Source organism: Apus apus, chromosome 9 (assembly GCF_020740795.1).
Source record: "Apus apus isolate bApuApu2 chromosome 9, bApuApu2.pri.cur, whole genome shotgun sequence".
Taxonomy (NCBI): Eukaryota; Metazoa; Chordata; class Aves; order Apodiformes; family Apodidae; genus Apus; species Apus apus.
Window position 1 is genome coordinate 18,078,045 of NC_067290.1, and position 21,861 is coordinate 18,099,905.

Here is a 21,861-nt window from a genome sequence, read left to right on the forward strand (position 1 = left end):
TTCCATTAAACCAAGAGGGCAGCAGAGTATCTAACACTGTAACTACCATTCACTGCACTTTGCATGGTTTGCCAAATATGTTGTAAAACAGAAATTCCTCACAAGAATGGCTCAACTTCCACTGAACTTGGGAGGAGGAAAAATTCTGACTGAATGAAAGTGCCCTGGTAGCACAAGCATTATGTGCAAATCTGTTTCTTTTAAGGATACAGATATGCACACCTCCCCCCATTCCCACTCCTGTTTACGGACAGGTAATACATCCATTGTTTTATCTTTCCCAGCTCTTTGGGAGTTGGCTATTTTAAAAACTTAGCACTTTTTGCACTCTACGTGCACCATAATAGTAAATACTCATTTGATACACAAACTCCAGAACTTCAGAAGTTAACACTAATCACCATTACTTTTATCTCTCCAGTGCTAACTTGCAAATGCCCCTTCCACCAGATTTATGTCCATATGAAGGAAGTGATATATTTGTGTCTGCTTCCCAAGCAGCACCTGGAGATTATCACGGCTCAGACTCAAGATAGTGTCCCCCTCTCCAGTATTAACAGCTCCAGCTGGAATGAGCACATGTTCTCATTTCTTGAGGCTTGCATGTGCCCTCTCAGCACCCTGAAGCTCCACAGCCTGCTCTGCAGAGGCAGCTGTCGCCCCATCCTTCACCGTTTCCCCGGCAACCAGCACAGACATGCACAGAATGAAGCCAGACCTGCTGTGTTTCTTAACTTCTTCAACTGCTTCTAAACCATTCTAACCATCAAATCACTGGGGTCAGAAAAAAACAGGTTAGCCTACCCCCCATCCCAGTAGGGAATAACAGAATCGTGAAGGTTGGAAGAGACCTCTAAGATCATGAAGTCTAACCATCAACCCAACACCACCATGCCACCTGGTGCCAGTGCCCACACTTTCTTTAACACTTCCAGGATAGTGACCCCACCACTCCCCTGGACAGCCTGTTCCATGAGTTAGGGTACCCAAACTACTCCTCCAGAGAAGACAGGGACTTTGCTGTTAGAGCAAGAGCATCAAGGGTGACACAGGAAGACCATGACACAAAGCAACACTGGGGCCACTGTGCTTTGGAAGCAGAGGGTAAGGAGGCAACAACAGCCACATGTCCAGCAGAGGAGGACTGAGTAGGAAACCTGATGCAGTTATTGCAGATGTCACCTCCCTTACCAAACTACTGAAAATATTTTGTTGGATCACTGAATGTTCACTCTTGTATCATTTTCCATCATAACATTCTAAGCCCGTGAGCTTACCTCTCATGGACTGTCCTCTCCAGAAAAAAAAAATCTGATGGGCTGGCAGCACTTCATGATTTCAGTTTTGTAACCAGAATTTTATTTTTTCACACTTAAGAACAGCAGCATAAATTAGTGGAGATATGTGAAGAGAGACAGCATGCATCTTCCCCTTGAAACTTGACTACCTTACTGTCAAAAAGTAAACAGTACTTTGTATCTCAATCGTTTTTGGCAGTAGCAGAGATTAATATTGCCATTTGTGGGTTGTCATTTTTTAATGCTGCAACTCACAAGCATCGAGAATCAATAACCAAAATGATGCTTCTCAGTGATTCTTCCATCAAAAAATTCTAACACTGACTGCTTTTTAAAGTAGGGACTCACAACAGATAGAAAAGTTGCAAATAACTTCAACGACCTAAGAAATAAACATGGTTGTGTAAAACTGCACAACTGAAGCTGGAATAACCATAGATTTCAAGGTTTGCACTGTTAAATGAAAGCTGTCTGGGATAAACAGGGAATATATAAAAAGACTGTCACTGCTGAAATAATAATTTGCAGCCATTAAGATGATGACAGGTCTGCTCATGAATATGAAACAAAGAAGCTACAGATGTGTGTAGTCAGTTCTTTATTCTTCAGTTTTACATGATATTTTTAATACTAGTTTGTTATTTTTCAACAGAATAGTCCTCATGGTATTCACAGCTTGTATTTTATCAACAGTTCTATCTGGCTGTTATTTAGAACTTACTTTCCTACTAAGAAGCAGAGAACTAAGAAAACATATGTAAGTCAGTTTTTTGGCCTCTGCTCCTAAGAGAGAAAAATTATATAGGAAGTACACTAAAAGAACAATGATGCAAAACAAGTTTTGATGCTGATACAAATTGAGGATTTCTGTTCTTCCCTGACTTCCACTGGACTCATCAGAGTCATCTCAACCATTTTGCCTTAATCCTACAAAGAGATGTAAGATTGAATATGACCCACAAAACTCACCCTTGCCTCAAATGTGTGACACTGTACAGAGATAATTGACCTGGCACACAGCAGAACAATTTAGGAATTAAGATGGCTACGAGTCAAATACAGTTACTTTGAACAGGAAAAGAAAACCTTAATGGACTGGCTCAGTTTTAGAAAAACCCAAAACAACCAAAGATCTAATTCTAGAAAAAGAAACTGGCAAGCTTAGAGAACAGTATTTCAACACTGACGTAAGCTTAAAATCCTATCATCACTAACAAGAGTTAAATTAAAACAATAGTTCTTTCAAGTAGTAAATCATGCAGGGAAGCTGCCCAGATTTGCAACTGCAAAGCCACGATGAGAACTTAGAACAGGCGTAACAACTGCTTTAAAAATTTCCCTTAACTGGAGACAAATAGCGGAAGGTACCAGAAACCTGTCCAAACTTTAACAGGGCTTCAGTCAGGTAGTTAAAAAATACAAAAAACAGGGTTCCTGCTACACTTGTAACAATAAATTACTCTGCTTTGAAATAAAAATTGAGACACTTTTAGTATATGGGCTAAACCAACTATCGTTTCTAAACTACCATAACAAAATCTTCATTAATATGGTCTTTTCCAACGGAAACATCTCTTGATAAATACAGTAAAGAGAAAAATACTTTCAAAATCAACACCGTGTGAATTATTATAAGAAATTACAATTTTTCTAATGATAAAACAGTCATAACATTTCTTTTGTGTGGATTTTCTGGAATGAATAATAATAAAGATGAATTTACTCCACAACTGTATGTATTATCCACTGACTAATAAATGAGTTGCTTCAGGGGCTTTTTCCTGGCAGGGACACTAATTTTGTTCTCTCCTCTCCCTAGCCCCATTTTCACAAAACTCCAACATGTCCAGGCATGTTTATATCTATCAAGTTTGGGTGAACTAGCCAGAGGATTCCAAAGTTACTAAAAAAACAGACATAAAAACAATGTGGCTGTATAGGTATCACTTCCAATCCCTAAAAATCTTACCTAGTTGCAGTATCATCACTGTATCACTGAAGGCACGTGTCACTAATCCAAAATGTCTGTACAGGGGATAGCATAACACTCTTCTTCCAAAGGACACCAGGACATCATGAATGCTACTGAAACTCTGCATGTATCAACAGAAAAACTAAATTAGTCTGTGCTTTCCAAAACAAAGAAAGAGGGTTTTTTTTCCTTTGAGGAACAAAGTCACAACAGAATACAAAAAAAAGGCACATTTTCATATATTATGCATCTAAAAATCTGATTGAATAGATATGAAAATCAAGATGTTACATAGAAACAGGACACTGCACATGTAGCCTGCATGGCAGGATAACCAAAGTCCTATAGATTTTAGTGGTTCTGCATTTAAAAAAAACAAAACCACAGAGAATATTAGAATAAAACATCTACTCAAGACTTTGCCATTCTTTAGATTGAAGCCATAAATTACATCTGTCCCACATTATTATATATATTAAGGGAAAGCTATAAAAAGCCTTTTAAGAATAAAGAGGAATTAAAACCACATGATATTAATGAAATACATGTGTACATATAAGATCTTTAAAAATGATACATGACTCTGGCTTTCATGAAAATTACAGATATTCAAGACAGGGATAAATATATCTGCCTAGAGAAATCAGTTCATTGTCTTCTTCCACAACTGAGGAAGACCTCTAATTTACACAGGGGCATTAATGAGTTATTAAAGACTTTCTTAAGTGAGTGATTTCCTTTTCACCTTTCACAGCAAAATATTCCATTTATAAATTCAAATGAAAATAGCTACTTCATCTTGAACTCTTGATTTATTAAAATCAATAAAAAAGCTTTGCTGACAGCCAGCACTCCTTTACATTATATGACTATCTCAACCTATTTTTCATTGCAATGGATTGCCTTAAGCATTTAAATTATTTATGTTTTGTTATTTAATATTTAGAGTCTAAGGTGTGTACATGTCATGCACAGCAAAATGGCAGTCAGTTCAAACAAACCATAGCTGAGGCAATTTTGTTTACAGATTGATGAAAACACCCGCCTCTACATGGTTTGTGTAACAGATATAGTTATTAACAGCTTGGTGCCAGGAGACTGAATTTTCTGGGTGTGAAATATACTGTTGGCACAGGCTGCGCCAAGAACTGCTACATCATAGGGGAAGCACATGCAGAAATCTCCTCCACTGTGTTAGGATATGGATCAGAAAAAAATCTGAAAGTTCAGGCAATTGCTGCATTTTAACTGTACTCCTCTGTGACTTGCTACTGCAGAACATTCCACTGGCAACAAACTAAAACAGACCTATAAAACCAGTTGTCACAGAACTAGCTATTACTGAACAGAATATTTGCCACTACTACTACTACAGAAATGTTTGAAGGACCGAACCCAAAAATCCTGTCAAATTTCATTTTTGATTCTGCTAACTGAGACTTGGCTCAGTAATTTCAGGAATGGGGCAGGACAGTCCTTTCCTTCTAACCTTCTCAGTTCCACCTTCCAATGAACTCTGAAGTCACAGCAGAATGGAGGAGAAGCCAAAAGCCGCCTGATGTGCAGGCAAGAAAGAGAGCAAGCTGGAAGTGACCAATGATGAACTAGGAAGGCTGAAGAAAGCCTCAGCAGTCAAAACCCCCATAAGTGAACAATAAGCTCCTTTATTAAGGCCTGCCACCATCAAAAGTTACTAGACATGTATCTGAGGTAGGACTTAAAAGACGTAAGAGCGCTAATAAACTACATTACTTGCTTTTTATGACCTTTCTATTTGAACATGCTTTAGTCAGTTAAACAGGAAGGTAAACTTTTGACCAAGGAGCTAGAAAGCTGTGTTTTCGTGCCCTAAGCATGGAGTTGGACACATGGCGAAAAATAATTAACAGTTGCTTCCTAAGTAAAGGTCAGGATTTGTGAATGAAGTCCAGGAGCTGGGGACGTGTCGATGAGCAGCTCTTACATAGTGCCTGTCCTTAGCTTTTCCTGAATGGGTGAGAAGGCACCCAGCAGAGGAGGGGTCCTAGTCCAGCCTCTTGAGGCTAGAAGTAGCTGGGAGCCCAGAATTCACAACCAATTTCTTTTAACATTTCTTAAACAGATGACATGCACTTACTCAATACTGAAAGCTTTCCACAAAAGAAACATTAGAACAGCACAAATATTACAGCAAAAACATACTGCAAAACTTGTTTTCACTTACCTCCAGCCAGCACAACGTTGCACTCAGTTTCCTGATGTTCCAGGATGATTCAACCTGATTTTAAGAGGAGACCATAAAACAAGTATTATCTAATTCAACATTCAAGACTGTTGGCAAACTATTTAAGATAACATTCTGGCAGAAAATTGAAGAACCTCTGTGAATATGAAGCAGTAATTATATTACGTGTATTGAAATGGCCACTGGACAGCATTAAAAGTTATATTGCAAAGCAGATGTTAAATAACTCCATTGGCTTCCATACTGGGAATACCTAGACACAAAGCCTTTAAAATACAATAACAATCACAGAAAAATGGTATTTTAATGAAATTCCATCCCTTTTCACCAAGCAACAGAAACCTGAATCAACGAAGCTCAAGCTGAAATGCCTTGTTTTGTGAAAACAGCTCAAGACTTTTGACTTTCAGAGAGGGTCCTAAAGCCTGCAGTACATATAAAATGTCATTATTTCTTAAAACGTGACAGATTCATAGCATTTGTGTGGTAGTGCAGCCTAGTGGGATGATTAGGGCAAAAAGCCAGGAAGCCTCGATTTATAATCCTGGCTCTACAAAGATTGTGAGAGTGACAGAGCACTGGAACAGGCTGCCCAGAGAGGCTGTGGAGACTCCTTCTCTGGAGACATTCAAAACCCACCCGGGCACGTTCCTGTGTGATGTGCTCTGGGTGATCCTGCTCTGGCAGGGGGGTTGGACTAGATGATCTTTCAAGGTCCCTTCCAACCCCTAAGATTCTGTGATTGATAAAGGTTTTTATAATTGTTTTCCTCACATACTTGTAATTTTGTGCAACACTAACACAGAATACAACAACCATCCTAGATTATGCTGTTCTCTCAACATTTCTGCCTGCCATTCTAAAATAGAAGTCTCAGTTCATTTTAAAATAAAATTATTTGATTATACATTCCTACATTTTTATTAAAAGCATTGAGAAAACATCTCATTGGTTAATAACAGCAGAGAAGATGGTAACAAAGTTGTGCCTGGGAATCAAGTCCATTTCAAAAAGGCAAGCTTTCCACAGAACAGCATAGAATGCTTTCTAAACTTGTGCTTTTTTCCTTAGTTCTTTATATCCTCTAAAAAGCCCAGGATCAAGAACACAAAGCTGGCTGCTGCTTGTAAGAGATGGGTAAACACCAGAATCCTGATAATGAAAACATGTCTCCCTGCCTACCTCTGGTGTTTGAATACTAGAAAAATAAAACTCTGCATTAGGATTTTGTTCTCTTTTATATGTGCCACTTGAAAAAAATGTAAATGCCCCAGGAAACAAATTCTTTCCTTGGCACACAAGCTAAAAATAAAATAGAAAAATTGCTTTTGTTAAAAACGTGATGGTAGCCTATATAAAACACTTCACACAGTTTCTGTCCTACAGACATAGTGATTTCCCATGCTTTTTGAGAATCTGAATCAGCATCAAGACACATCACACCACAAAACAAATCAGAAACAGAATTGTCTGGAGTCTTCTGTACCTCCACTCCTCTCCTACAGCTAAAATGCTGCTATAGAAGTATTAAAAAAATTATATTAACCCCCAAATACATCCCAACAGCTCAATCCAGAGATATAAAGCAGTTTATTTTAACTTACTCCATTATGCATTTTTAATCCTTGGAAGTAAGTTCACTTTAAAAGGTAAGATTCCTAAATGACAATACAGAGTCCAGCACTAGGTTCCTAAAACATACTAAATGTATTTATTTTTTTTACTTACATTCTTGTCCCCTTCATTGACACAGATTTCATAGCAATATGCCAGAAGGATATCGATTAAACTGAGATATACATGATGACGGCTTCTTTTATCCAGAAGGTAAGATTTATTTGTGAACTTTCTCAGCTGCTCTCTTTCTTCTTCAGAGAAGACAACTATAAAAAGGATAATTGGTTATGAATTTAAAGCTGGTACATTTATTTTAATAGGTGGTAATACTACTTTGACAGTCTCTTTAAAAAGAAGTGCATTACTAATCACAAGTCACTCATCACTCAGGAAAAAGCCTGAATCATTCTTACTTTCATTTTTAACTTATATTAAACTCTGATATAGTCCTTCCAAAGTCAAATTCCAACCCTGCAAAGTCCTGTATGTACACACTGGCAATTCTGAATCCCTTTGAAAGCACCAAGGATGCCTGGGTATCTTGTACAGAGATCAGTGCAACTAGAATCTGAGTATATTGAAGTATCTCAAGTTCGCATTTTATGGGGTAAATATAACAGGATAACAAAAACAAATCTATTTGCTGATTGTAGAAAAAGATAAGAAATAGGGATGGGAAAAAAAAAAAAAGGATAGGTGCAATTCTGTATTTCTAAGCCTCATCAATCTCAACTTATGACCTGGGCATGATTTAGAAGCTTCATTATGGCAGAGAACATCCTTCCAGAGTGAGAATAATATCAAAGATCAAAATCCTATCCCACACTGATTAAAACTGCATTTCCTTCCAAAGAGTTATTGTACCCACCATCAGAGACCATCGTATTTTGCTCCTCTTCAGTGTATTTCATTTAATTAAGAATGGCTATACTGAGCCAAACTAATGAACCTTCTCATCCAATACTTACTCTTCGGGATGCATAAGGTAGATGACAACACCACCACAGTAGGTATGTTGTGACAATGCATCAAACTGTTTATCTAGGAAACTCTGATATAGACACAGATAGTCGGGATTGAATGAAAACCCTTCTGAAAAGTACTTAAAACACTTCAGAAAAGATGGCCAAATTGCCTTGAAATAACAGTAAAGATCAAGTGGGAAACAGATTCATTATACTCAGTACTGGATCCACTACTGAGAAGATAGGTTTCTTCCTTCAATATGTAGACTCTCTGAAGCATAATAAAACATACAACTGTACTTGCTCTTCTCAGTAGTTCCCAGTGTCAGAACGAGGGGCAAAAGGTACAAGTTGGAACATAGGAAGTTCCATTTAAATATGAGGAAAAACATCTTCACAGTGAGGGTGACGGAGCACTGGACAGGCTGCCCAGGAAGGTTGTGGAGTCTCCATCTCTAGAGACATTCAAACCCCACCTGGATAGAGTCCTTTGTAAAGTGCTCTAGGTTATCCCACTTCAGTGGGAGAGTTGGACCAGATGATCTCTAGAAGACCCTTCCAACTCCAGCACTTCTGTGACTCTGTGATATGTACACAACACATACAACCATAAACACAGAAAAAGCAAGTCTAGACAACAGCAAACAAGGCATACAGCAGACAGTTCCCCAAGGACAACAATACAAGATGTTCACTAACTCAGTGCAAAGAGCCAGGTGTTCCAAATACAATTTCTCTCTCTGGAGAAAATACTTTCATTTTACAAACAAATACAACCCATTCCTTAAAGTTTTTGAACAATAAATTATCCATGCCTGAAACTCATTATTATATTACTCATCAAAATGTATATATACATTATATTATACATCAAAACCACCACCTACATTTTCTTCCCAATTCAAAAACACAAGTACATAGCAGAAGATTAACAGAACAAATACCATTATATTTTCTGCTGTATTAAGCCTGGATTTTGTACACTTGTTACCAGTGTTTTATCTAACAACACTTGTACAACAATTAACAGTAATCTACTGCAAAGCAGGATCTGCTGCTACTTATGAGTACTAAATCTGCAAGTTTCCCTTAAGTTTGATTTTTAAATGTTTTGTACATTTGTCAGAGACAAATTCATGCTTCTTCCAGCCACAGTATAACTGTTTATCAATACATGCGTGTCTACAGGAATCAGACAAATTAATCTCACATACAAAGTTACAGTTAGACAGTACTACAGAGACTGCTCTTCTTAATAATCTCCTTTACTTTTATGAACCCAGCCATTCCTGATGTTAAACGCACATGTTGCACGTTGCTCCTCAGTACCCAGCTGTCAATGAAGTACATTTAATCTCTAAAGGGGAGGATGAGGCCTGACAGCTAGAGAATGCTTTGTTACAGCCTTACTGATATTTTACCCTGCACGTCACATCACTTCAATCAAGCCAGTCTAAGATCTATATCTCAAGACTACTGTGACACTTAGCGTTCTTAATGTGTTAGGGGTACTTAATAAAACGTGCTATCTAGACAAATAGCCAACTCAGTGGTCAGGCTCGGAGAACTACTCAGAAGTATAGTCAGAAAGGGCTTCTGCTAAGCAGTTGGTCTAGCCTTCTGGTGAAAGCAGAGCCTTGGTTTACAGTCCTGGTCCTTGGTTTACAGTCCACAGCAAACTTGAAGGAAAACAATTCAGCACAATGGATTTTCACTACAATATTACGCTACAATATTACACTTCTTTAATGTGTACTTCTGTCTCTGCAAGGAATCAACAATACCAGACAAAGGAGGAGATTAGTCAGCAGAGAGTAAATTCATCAGGAAGGCAGTTAGTTATTGATTTTAATCAGTAGCAAACTAGTCTCTTCTCAAGCTCTTCCTAAGACACGAAAAGAGGAAAGGCAGCAATACTATTATTATAAAGATGCCCAAAGGCTTGTCAGTCAAGTCTGGTTTGTTCATCCCTCCCCTTTCTTCACAATTTCCGTGTTCAAATTTTAGCTCCTTCACAAGTATTTTTTCCTCCATGTCACTTTTCTAATTCTCAAATCAACAGTTAGGGTCCATTTCCTCCATACCCCATCTAACTTTCTTCCTCCAGGCATTCTCCACAGTCACTGGACTTGGAACAGGCTTTCCGGGATTTTGCAGTTTCCTTTTTACTAATTTTGTCATTATTCTTTAACAAGTCTGCAATTCCAATAAACCACATCAAAACCATACCTCGTTTTTTCTTTCATGTCTTCCTGTTCATGCATTTTGAAATCTGAGATACTTTACAACAGACACCTATCATTTATATAGTATTAATTTTGCATTAATAAACAGCAGTCTTTCCTCAAATGAAGAATACTTGCTTTGCAGTAGAACAGTGCCAGCAAGGTACACATGCTGCTAAGGCCTGGAAGACTTGAGTACAACAGGCAGACAGAACAATGGCAGAAATCTGATAAAAACAAAAAGTGATTAATCTTACATATCCATCAGTGATGGTATATATTTGAGTAAAGCCCTAATAAAAAGTGGATCTTTAAAAAGAAATTGCTTCACATTCTACAGAGAGATATGAAAGACAGAATGGTCACTCGTAAGCATGACAGGTTAGTGTAAACAAAATAAATGATCCCTGGAGCATGTAAATGTTACATTGAATACATATGGCAGCTTGGGCCTTTGAAGATTATCGTGTTGCCTAAAAAGGAGTTTTTACAGTTGTGCAGTTTGAAGTAGAATAAAAAATGAACTTTTAACTAAGTTGAATGTGACTGTTACAAAATACAAAACCTTTCCTCTAGAATATGTAGAAGCAAGATTTTAATGTAAACTTCAGCAGCAGCAGAAAGCCAGCATTCCAAAAGTTTTACTCCCTCATGGGAAAGGCTGTGTGATTACTTAGGCTTTATGGAGTAAATACTTTATGGAGTATTACTTGACTTGCATCAAGGATGAAACCTGCTCTGTAGGTACTTCTGGTTCCTCAACCATACTGCAAAGGCAATAACCTTAGCTGCATGGTGGGTAACAAGCCTAGGGGGGAAATGAACAAAAACCCCCAGAGCAATCTTTGCAATATACAGCAAAACGTAAAAAAGGACAAAAGAAAGAAAAGACACTTATGGCAATAAGAAATTTTTCAAAACACAAAATACACCATGCACACAAGCTAGATGGAAAGTAAAAAGGTAAGTACAAAAGAGAGCTGGAGACTCTAAATGCTAAAGAGAACAGCTGATACAAAGAGAAAAAAAACTAGTAATGAGACATTAAAAAAACCTGATGATGTAAAGGCAAAAGAGAATAACCAGGAATGAAAGAGCAGTAATCAAAATCTTGAGTTAGTTTCAATGCCATGCAAAAAACCAGAAAAAAATGCCACAAAAACCCCACACCAACAAACAAGAAGCAGTGATTTGTATGTCTAATTACTCCCTGTAGCCAAAGATAGAATGAAGGCAAAAGTTAGTTTTTGGTTCTAAGAAACCAATGAAGATAAAAGCAGAAATACATTAACATAAACCAGCAAAAGGAAGAAAAAAAATTTCTCTACATTCAGTGCTTTTGGATTAGAAAATAGTTTTAAAGAATCTGCTACTTTTTATGTCGCTTTCCAACACTAAACTCACTTTTCCCCATGTAGTAACTTGAGGACTTGATTTCCAATGATATTCCTGATTCCACAGACACTGTGTAGGTGGGAACTGTCCTAATGGTACAAAATACAGGGACTCTAGAGGTACCCAGGTGTCAAATTCCGGTGTCAGCACCCCAATATTGTGGCAGCCTGTACTGTAATCTGCCAATTTTAACATTAAAATTCCTAAAAAGATTGACCATTTCACATTTGAGGGTAGCAGACTTCCCCAGGAGATGCTGCACATCTGACAACTGGCTTTGGACAGCATGTGTTTAACCAAGAACACAACCTTCTTTCACACAGGACAGACAGATGTTTCTGCAAGCTGGCCATGGCCCTACACCTACCATAAGTTGCAAATATTTTAAACAGGCCAATATTTGGAGTCTCTTTACAAGCTGTATGCTTTGAAGTACCTCACCTCATCATGGAATATGACAGAAATTACCTTATTTTAGAGGTCTTAACACAGGACCTGAGTTTGGAACTCAGGCAGAGTAAGAAATCTGCTGATTCCTCATTTCTATAAGCAATAAAAATAAATTGCATGAAGGCTTCAATCCCTCCTCCTTTATGCCCTTAAACAGGTTCAAAAGTGAAGAGAGGACATTTGTATTTCATTATTTTAAAAAGTTTGACCTCACCCTTACGTGTAGGGGGATACTTGCATACACAGGTTCCAAGACTCACCACACATCACTTCATAAAACACCTTAAAACATATTGCAATATCTTTGTGCCCCAGGAGCTTCTGAGCTCAAGAACCCTTTGGCTTTTTCTAGCTAAGTACGGGTGTTCAAAGGGTTCTTACCACAAGCACACACTAATACCAGTGACAGCCTCTTTATCCTCCCAGCTGCATAGTGCACTTCAGCTTAATGCTTCCCCCCACTTCTAGTGGAAATAACATTTCTCAAGTAGTATAGAAGCTCCTTCACCTAGCACAGCTTGTTACTTTTATGTTCCTTTTCTATGTCACTTCCTTTTACTAAGCATATTGGAATACATATTAATGCAGATATGCAGTCAAATTGCATTCAGCTTGTAAGAATTCCTGGGTCTGTAACTCAGATTAGCCAGACCATCCCTTTGATTCGATAAAGCATGGAAGGAACACAAAACCACGGGGAACTTACTCTACTGATTATCAGATTCTAGGTTCAACAGCCTGGACCCACCTCCTGCCCTCTTGTATTTCCATTCAAGGGACCTTCAAGTGGAACCTGCACTCCCTCTCATGGCGGTTTCGTTCACCACAAGTCACTCAAGTGTAGGAACCTCCGATGATGTCAATAACCCAAACACCAGACAGGCTCTTATGTTACTTTAAATTTCCTCAAGATCCACAAAATTACATGGGTCTCTTCACTCAGCCATACGGAGGTTAGACTGAATTTTATTGATCATCCTTCTTAAATATCTGTTATAACAAATGGCTTAGAGAAAAGGTGATCCTTTACGTAGCCCCACTTTCTGCATAACTTCTGTTAATCTGCTTGCCAGGCTTTCAAGTAGTTTGTCTGTTTTTATTGCCCCAAAAACCTAGCAACACACGTTTCTCTTTGTAATCTATTTGGCAAAAATAGTCTTTATCAATAAAAATATCTAGTAGTTCTTTATTTTCATTATATTCCAGAACAGGCAAACATTAGCAGTGTTTCATTTACTAAGGGGTGAATGGGCAAAAACAAACAAAAGAACCCTCATTATTCTATTTTCAAGCCTCTTGTATCTTTCTCCAATACTTTTAAAATCAAATGCTTATGATGGATATAATTAAAAAGGTCTGGCTTCAGAGGCTGACAAGAGAGCAGCTATAAAGATCAGATTACATTCACAGTAAAACACATAACATTTACCCAAATTCCATTGTTGCTCTCCAGTAGAAAATGTGAAAGTGCAGGTATTATTAGTGCACTAATATATATTAACCTCTGGTGAAGGGATTATCATTATCTACTTGAGCAATATCAGATTTTCATACTACATAGGAAATGAAAAAAGGACAAGAAAAGATCATGCACGACAGTAACTTGTAATGCTCTCTGCAATTTCTGTGTACAGAATGCAACCTGTTATCTGTCAACAGTGCGTTACAAGGTCACCATCCGTTTTAGTTTCTAAATGGCCACAAAGATTTTTCCTTTGAAAAAGTCTCCAAGACCCATAAAATAACAGCAAAGTAATAAATGCTACAAATTTCTGGGGTACTGTGCAAATCAAGTAAAACAAATCATCCTACAGAAGACACGCCCATCTGAGGTAAGGGCTGATACTAGAATAACCTTCCCCTGCTGCTGTTGGAAAACTTGCTATGAAGTGTCTGCACCATATGTGGAAGTGGGTACAAGTAACAGTTCAAACTATTTTTTCCATTGAAAATACAAGAAGGACCAGGAGAAAAGTCACTCAAAATATCTGAAAAAGAGGAGATAAACATCAGCAACTAAGGACCCATTTTCTAGCTATTACAATGACTACACAAAGACAGGCTTGAGTGCAGATGCCATGACTTACTGACATTAGCAGGTCCTTTGAACCACAAAGATTACAGCATACCCTTAAAGGGGAACCTTTTTCCCCCTTTTAAAACTGTACTGAACATAACGTGGCATCACAGAAATAATTACTGAAGCTACAGGTGTGTGTACATATATAGTGTTCTCACCAAATTTAGGAGTGTCATGTTCCTGATGACTTTCTCCCTGTAAGGCTGTCATTTTTTTATGAGCATCAACCCACCATGGCTTGTACTTCAGAAAGTTCTGAATAGCTTCATCTTCAAAAAAATCAGCTCTAGGAAAAAAATAAGTCATATGCTATTTATTTCAGTTCATAGAGTCTGTATATTTTTTAATGCATACATAGAATATACCTGACTTGGCTCCAGCTATTTTCCATACATTAGAAATATATTATTTGACTTAAAATTAGAAAGTAATAATTATTAAAATAATAAATAATATCCTCTTCTTACAGCACCCCTTCCTTACTTCCTCCAGCTTCCCTGACCAACCCAGAAGCCTAGGAAATTGATGAGCTTGCAACAGAACAGGAAGATGAACAAACATGTTTTGTTCTGGATGTATCTAAAGGAAAACACTCCAACAAAAAAACAAAAAAAACCAAAACAACACACAAAAAAAACCCCAAAAAACAAAACACAACAGCACTTGAACAATGTCACTGGCAGCAAACTTGATTTTATTGGGAAGCTCTCCCACTTTAAAAAACTACTTATACATTGGGGAGGAAGGGTATGGAGCTGAAGGGCAAAGAGAAAGCAGGGATGGGGACAGACTAAGATAAACAAGGGCATCCTGTGTAAGCTGGAAAAAGAAGAATTGCTTATGAATTCAGGAAGAGAGATTACTGCCATCTCAGAACAAAGCCACTGTCCTAAAAATCTCAATACAGTAATTCTGGGAGGATTTATACTAAAGATGCAAGTTCTAAGCCTCCTCTTATCATTTTAGCTTTTTCTTCAAGCCAAAAAAATAGTACAACTACTGAGAACTGAGAAAAAGTAGGAAATGTCATAGAATCTTCTCAATCATCATACAAAACCTGCCCAGTCTACTGAACTCTACCTTCTAAGGCCTGCTATGAGCAGCCAAAGAAAGAAATAAAAAGTAAAGCTATTGTTCCCAAAAGTGCTCTTAAACCAAATAATTTATTAAAATGTGAATATATTTCAACTGAGGTACTTTTACTTGGCCATGTGAAGTAAATCAATACTCACAGGTAATGATCAGGGTCAAATTTGGCAGCCTCAGCTTCCAGGCGTTTCCTCCTACGCTCACCTGTAGGAGTTTGATCTGGATCCTTAATGTCAATAACATCACTGAGCTCATCCTGCAAGTGGAACCAAAATTATAGGACCAAGCCACAGGTATGATATGGAGGATTTATTAAGAGTTTAGGAAGGATGCTTATCAGCATTACCCTGAAATCCCTAGATGCTCTTCAATCTCCTTTTTAGTCTTCAAATTCAGACTCCATTGTGCAAATAAACCATCAAAATTCCAAAGAAATTCAATTATTTGAAGCTCCTTAGAATTCATGATACTATCAAGTTTACTCAGGCCATTTTATAGTAAGACAGGCAGGTTGTTTTTCATTATAATAAAATTTGCAATGTTTAATAAAAGCACACAACCACAACAAAGAGGACATAAAAATCACAGATACTGTTCTTGCAACTTTTGATATTACTCTCACAACCTGAAGTGGCCATACGTTAATTATTGGGCAATTGCAGTGCCCTTTTAAGCATCATTAATTAGTGATACATTAATTCTGATAGGAAATGTACTTCATTAATTTCATGGTAATAAACCAGTGTATATATCCTAAGAGAATATAAACACTTTCTCCATTAATAGTAGTATTTCTGCTCCAAACCCTGAAAATACTACAATTCATGCAAAGAGTTACAGAAGTACATAATTAAGTGGCTTAAAACAACTTAAATTGTTTAAACACTTAAATTGCTTAGAGTAAGAACACTATCAAAAAAATCACACTATCACCTACTACTTTAATAAAACCTCTGTATGCTACAAATATTACACTACCCAGCAGGCTGCAGGTTGCAGATTAGCTTCAATCTATTAATGAATTAAAGAAACTGCTGAAAGCACAAGAGGAATCTAACTGCATTTCAAGGCTCCTAGCCTTTAAACCATAAAAACAGTATTTCAGTACATCAGCACAACCTTAGTAAATCCCACAAATAGCAGGTGGACAGATATCTTGGGGAGTGCACACTTTAAAAGTTACTCTCTTGTGAGAAAAATCAAGTAAAAACTACAAAGAAAAAATTACCATCAATTTCACAATTTAAAAAACGTAATGCAACAACTGTAACAGGACCTACAGATCAGCCAGCTTTATTTTTGTTGGGGTTTGTTGGGGGTTTCGTTGAGTAATTTATTCTCATTTAAAAATAAACTAAAATTCATAGCATCTGAAATCTACAATACCTTGATGTTGAATATGTTGGAAGTCAGAATAGAAGCTAATAAATAAATGAACACAGTCTCAACCACCTGCTCCTTCTCCATGTACAAGGGTTTGTCTGTACTACTACATGCAAAAGCAGAACTTTCCCAGTCACAGAATGGGACAAGAGAGAACAGCTACCTAATGATCCTCTCTCGACTATGGAATGAGCCAGGAAGACCACCCATCAAGAAAATTACCCAGAACTTTTAAGATAGGAAGAGCCAGAAATGCACCCACCTGCAGGCGCTGGAACACCCCTGACCGCAGATTCCCAAATCCGTATGGGCTCTGTAGTGGCAGAGTGTTTTCTGCACCTTCTTGATAAGGGGTCTGCTCTATTTCCCAGTCAAATTCTTCCTCCTCTTCCTCAGACAACTCAGCAGAGGCAGCTGTATATATTGCATGGTCAGAGAAAGAAAATTATTACATAGAAAATCCAACTGGTTCAATAGAAAGGCAAAAACCAGTAACACAATTAGCCTCATTTTACTGCATCTTTTAAGAACTCTTCTCCAGCTCTGGGTCACACAGGCAGAAGCTTACAGCAGTCATCCACAGGTTCTGCTCCATATTCTCCAGCTTTCAAAAATTAAGCCCAGGAACAGTAAAATTTTGAAATATCTTCCCTCAAAGACTGAAATAATTGTTCCACTGCTTTCAAGAAGAACAGGATTTCATGCCAAGAGAACCCTGACAGGAGCAAAGTGATGTCATCAATAATTTAAGATAAGTATTAAAACATTAAACACAGGTAGTCAAACACTCTTGTCTGTTAAATACTGATGTTAAGGAAGTCATCCACTAGAACCTGTGGTTTTAATCAGCTCCCACTAGTTGAGCTAAACGTCCAGCTGTGGTAGCTTGTAGAAAGCAGGCAGCTCACCTGTGTGTGTGTTACACAGCCACTAGAGGGGCACCAAGATCTACAGAGCAGTTAAGAACATTTTGGAAAAATGTAAACATAACTAAGCCTACAAAGGTGACAGATCTATCACCCACACCACCATTATTTCTATACTTATCCATAATTTCAGATTAATTCACACCCTTGTCATATCCTGTATTGGACAAGAATAGAAATACTGCCTTTTTCTACATATATCACTATGTAGATCTGTAACTGTTTCATCATATACATGTATCACTAGTATAAACAAGATTTGTTTTGTCATACCTATCTCTTCTACTAAAGGTTTTGCTGATCTTGATTTTTTTGGTGCTAGAAGAGATGTCAGCATGTCCAGTCCCTCAAAGTGCTGGCCAGGAATCTCCTTAGGTAACCGAACAGTAAAAGTTCCTTAAAGGAAAGCCAGAATATAGTTACTGCATTAAAACAGCCAAGACCAACAAAAATGTGCATTTTTCCTCTAATGAAAAAGGCTCACAGCAACTGGGACACATGCAGGTAGCAGTCGATTGTGCATCCATTTCTGTGGGCGTTTTAACCTTATTTCAAAAGTTTCATAAAAATCAAGTATTTTAATGATAAAGCATGAAAGAGAATATTTAACCACTTGCAGTCTCTTGACTCACACTGTAAAAACACAAACCAACAGAACACAAGCTTTATTTTATTTTTAATCTTTCCACCCAACAGGCAATCAACAGATCACCACAAGAAACTGCATCCAGCAATCTGATTATTGTCTTAACTCAAGCACATAACAATGGTTTTGCAAGCAGCAAGTTAAAGGTTTTATTGCTGCTTTTTTTTTTTTTTAATTAATACATTAATTCCAGAAGGTAGATATTCCAGAAATACCTTCCACCTTAAGGTGTGGAGAAAGGCTAACATCTTCTAAGACTTAGCCAAAATACTGCCTCAGGATTTTCTCATTGCTACTCAGCAACACGTGACTTCTTTGCAGATACACTAGACCACAGATCTTGGTACAGTAACATGTCTAGCCCCCACAGGGCTTGAAGGTGATTTGTACATGATTTTTTCATTATTAGGGCAGTTCTGAAAATGTCTTTTGTGTTTAAGGATGCCCTAAGTGTGTTCAATAAATCCCAAGTAAGATTTTTTTTAAATACTATATAACATAGGAGAAATTGTACATTTATTTACAGTGTCATATACTTCACTAAAGTTCTACACAATTCCAGTAAGGCAATGTATAAATTATCAGATAGTTAGCAGCATTTTTCATTACACATATTCTAATAACATTAACTAATACCTTTGTCTGTATTATAAGATGCTTTTTCTCTGCCATCTTCCACAATTCTTCCAGGAAGTGTCAACCTATGGGCAAAAAATGAGATGCCTCATTAAATGCCTGACTAATTCTGCAACTTAACACTTCAACCTATAAAAATGTAAGGCACATTCCAAAAGCAGCAAAAAGGATGTAACCATGTCACTGCTGCTGAAGCAGTAATGGAAGTCATACAGTTAAATCCCCACATACTTGAAAACCTTTTTCCTAACGATTGGCACAAGAGATCAGTATCTGAGATAGAAAAAAATTGTGACTCCTGGTTTCCCAGGTTGGATAAGGTCACAACCACCAGAGATGACACCCCTGGCACTATGTGCAACACCTGCAAGATTCTGCAATTTAAAAACTCTAAGCTAACCCTCAGTGACTGAACTCCTCCAGAGTTCTCATACTGCTTATTCAAAAAAAAAAAAAAACAGTTCACTGCATTCTGCCAGTCCACTAAAATCCCTTGTGGTCTACTGATATATACAGGGAAAGCATGGCCAGGAATACAGGAGACAGAAAGCAAGATAGGTTAATAGCTTGCCAGCTCTTGCATGCCAAAGATTGTCTTAACACTTTTACTCCAAGATTGTCTCTTATTTTTTTTCCTACAGGATAGTAAGGAACTTTCTATCAAGAGGACAGCCTGGAACCTCACTCCCTACTGCCTCCACTCAGGTGACTTTTCTCCCCTTTTGTTATTTTGAGTGCATCAAAACTCAATTTTCACCAAAAATATACTGTATCTGATTCTCAACAGAGATGCTCATTACACACAACTTGATACATCCAGAGAACTGTCTTGCCACTTATCTAAATTTACAATAGATATTTAATTGCAAAGTAGTTCTTTAAACTCCCTCAACATGATTTAATGCCTAGAAACAAAGAGACTAGATCTATAGAAACAATTATTTGCACAAAATGAATTGTCTGCAGTAAAAGAGCTGCAGATGAGGAATGTTTTGAAGGGACTAAAATGAAGTTCAATCTCTACTAACATGTATTTATTTTATTAAGTTCAATTTCTTTGAAATCCTTCCACTACTTGCCTGAGAAAGTAGGGCTTGGCATAAAATTTAAAATCTTCCCCTTCAAAATACACATCAAACTCTGAAGCTCTGGCATAAGGTACTTTGATTATTACTGTAAGAAAATCCGGATCTTGGGTCAGCTCAAAAGCTGGAGTTATCATGATGAATCCAGCAGGAAAAGCAACCACTGGCTGTGGGGCCCTATCAGAACAGGAAAACAAGGAAAAATTATTGTCATTTCCAATTTATCAGAGCAAATAGTGTAGCTTCAAAATTCCATAAGAAGAACATTCTCACAAAATTATCTGCCACTTGTTCTAGAAGAAAACATTCATGACAACAGCAACAAAACAAAAAGAACGTTACCAAGAATTTTAAGGTACCACTTCTCTGCACCTTAATGAAACAATTGATTGTAAATTATTGCAAAAGCACCTGCTATATTCTGCATAAAAACACATTAAATTCAGTCCTAGGACTTGTCAGATTTTTGTAATTAGTGTTTAGAATTTTATACTAGTTTGCTAGTGAACTGATCAAAAATCACTATCAGAAAATATTTTTAAAAAACAGTAATACTTTAAAAAAATTAGAGCTGCATTTTATAATTCTTACACATATTAACCAGAGTATAAGCAACAGACTCAGTACACCCCTTCAGTAAGTGTTTTTAAGGGCATTTTAGGTCAACATCCATAGGAACCACACCTATGTACGTACACTGGTATGCATACACATTTAGCATGAGAAAAGGAACTCCTACAGTACCATTCACCTGATATACAACTTGTTTGACTCTTCAATAGCTTTGAAATGCAAGATAATTCCTCAAGGTTTTGCTTAGAAACCAGGTGCTCGTGTTTGTTTTTTTCCATGGGGGGGGGAACCACACACTTCTGAAAACTAAACTTTTTAAGAAAAAAAATATTTTTGCCAAAAAAAAGAAAAAAAAGCAAAACCAGAACTCTTATCCGGGAGCTGCTTTTCACTGACTTGCACTGCTGTCTTTAGCAAACGTGTCCCCATTCTTACAACTTCACGAGCAAACGTGGTGCATTAACCATGACCAGGGCTAACTCAACCAAGGGCCGTGGTTTCCTACAGGCAACTCATACGGTGAATCGACCTCAACTGGTACCTCGATTGGTACCTCGACTGGTCCTGCAAAAGAAGTGAAACTCCCCGTTCCACCGTTTTCACTTGATTCCAGCACAATATTCCCACCCTTTCCGGGCTGAGAAGCTGCCGTGTGCTCCCAGAGCGCTACCTCAACAGGCAACCCCCGGCGTGCAGAGGGCAACGCAGGTTTTGCTCCTCGCCTCCGCACCCACTGCCCAACAACGCGGGGCAAGAGGCGGCAAAGACCCACCCGCCCGTTTACACCCTTCAAGGAGGAGAGGCCAGCCCGTGTCTCTATTTGCTCAGCTTAGAGGCTCAGCACCTTTCACCGCAGCCCCGCCGCCAGGCCCGGCTCTTCCCGCCCGGCACCAACTAACGACCCCGCGCCGAGGCGGAGGGTCCCGCAGCCCCGCGTGTCCCCGAGCACAGCCTGGGAAGCGCCGATACCCGCCCCACCGCGGGGCCACAAACACTCCACCCCCCAGCGGCGCTTCTTCCAGTCTAAAAACCCCCAAATCACCAGTCTCCCCAGCCTTTTCCGCAGAAAGGCCGCTACGCCCCAGGGAAAGCGGAACAGCCGCGGAACGAAGGCGCTCCTGCCGCAGCAAGGGGCCGGCAGGCGGGCACCCCCGGCTGCTCGCTGACCCGGCTCAAAGCCCGAGTTGGCAGCGGGGCGGGAAGGGACGCGCCGAGGGCCGCGAACCGCCGGCAGCTCCCCGGGAAGGCTCCGAGAGGAGCAAAGCGCGCCCGGCAGGCGGCTGCGGGCGGGACGAGC

The 21,861-nt window shown here is 38.5% G+C and overlaps 1 protein-coding gene across 4 annotated transcripts in view; it reads right to left on the reverse strand.

The window, feature by feature from the left end:
- Positions 1-21,861, reverse strand: part of SHQ1 (SHQ1, H/ACA ribonucleoprotein assembly factor) — a 47,372-nt gene that overhangs the window by 25,328 nt on the left and 183 nt on the right. The window contains exons 1-10 of one of the 4 annotated variants that reach the window (XM_051627553.1): positions 20,961-21,109; positions 19,986-20,168; positions 18,907-18,971; positions 17,898-18,020; positions 16,961-17,112; positions 15,459-15,571; positions 14,385-14,512; positions 7,223-7,377; positions 5,474-5,527; positions 3,268-3,391 (exon numbers count right to left, since the gene is read on the reverse strand). In XM_051627553.1, the coding sequence (XP_051483513.1) occupies positions 3,268-3,391; positions 5,474-5,527; positions 7,223-7,377; positions 14,385-14,512; positions 15,459-15,571; positions 16,961-17,112; positions 17,898-18,020; positions 18,907-18,971; positions 19,986-20,128 (1,057 nt within the window). In that variant the 5' untranslated portion in view covers positions 20,129-20,168; positions 20,961-21,109. Of the gene's footprint in view, positions 1-3,267; positions 3,392-5,473; positions 5,528-7,222; positions 7,378-14,384; positions 14,513-15,458; positions 15,572-16,960; positions 17,113-17,897; positions 18,021-18,906; positions 18,972-19,985; positions 20,169-20,735; positions 20,844-20,926; positions 21,110-21,861 lie in introns of those variants that run through there. The other 3 variants (XM_051627551.1, XM_051627550.1, XM_051627552.1) reach the window with 3 other exon arrangements.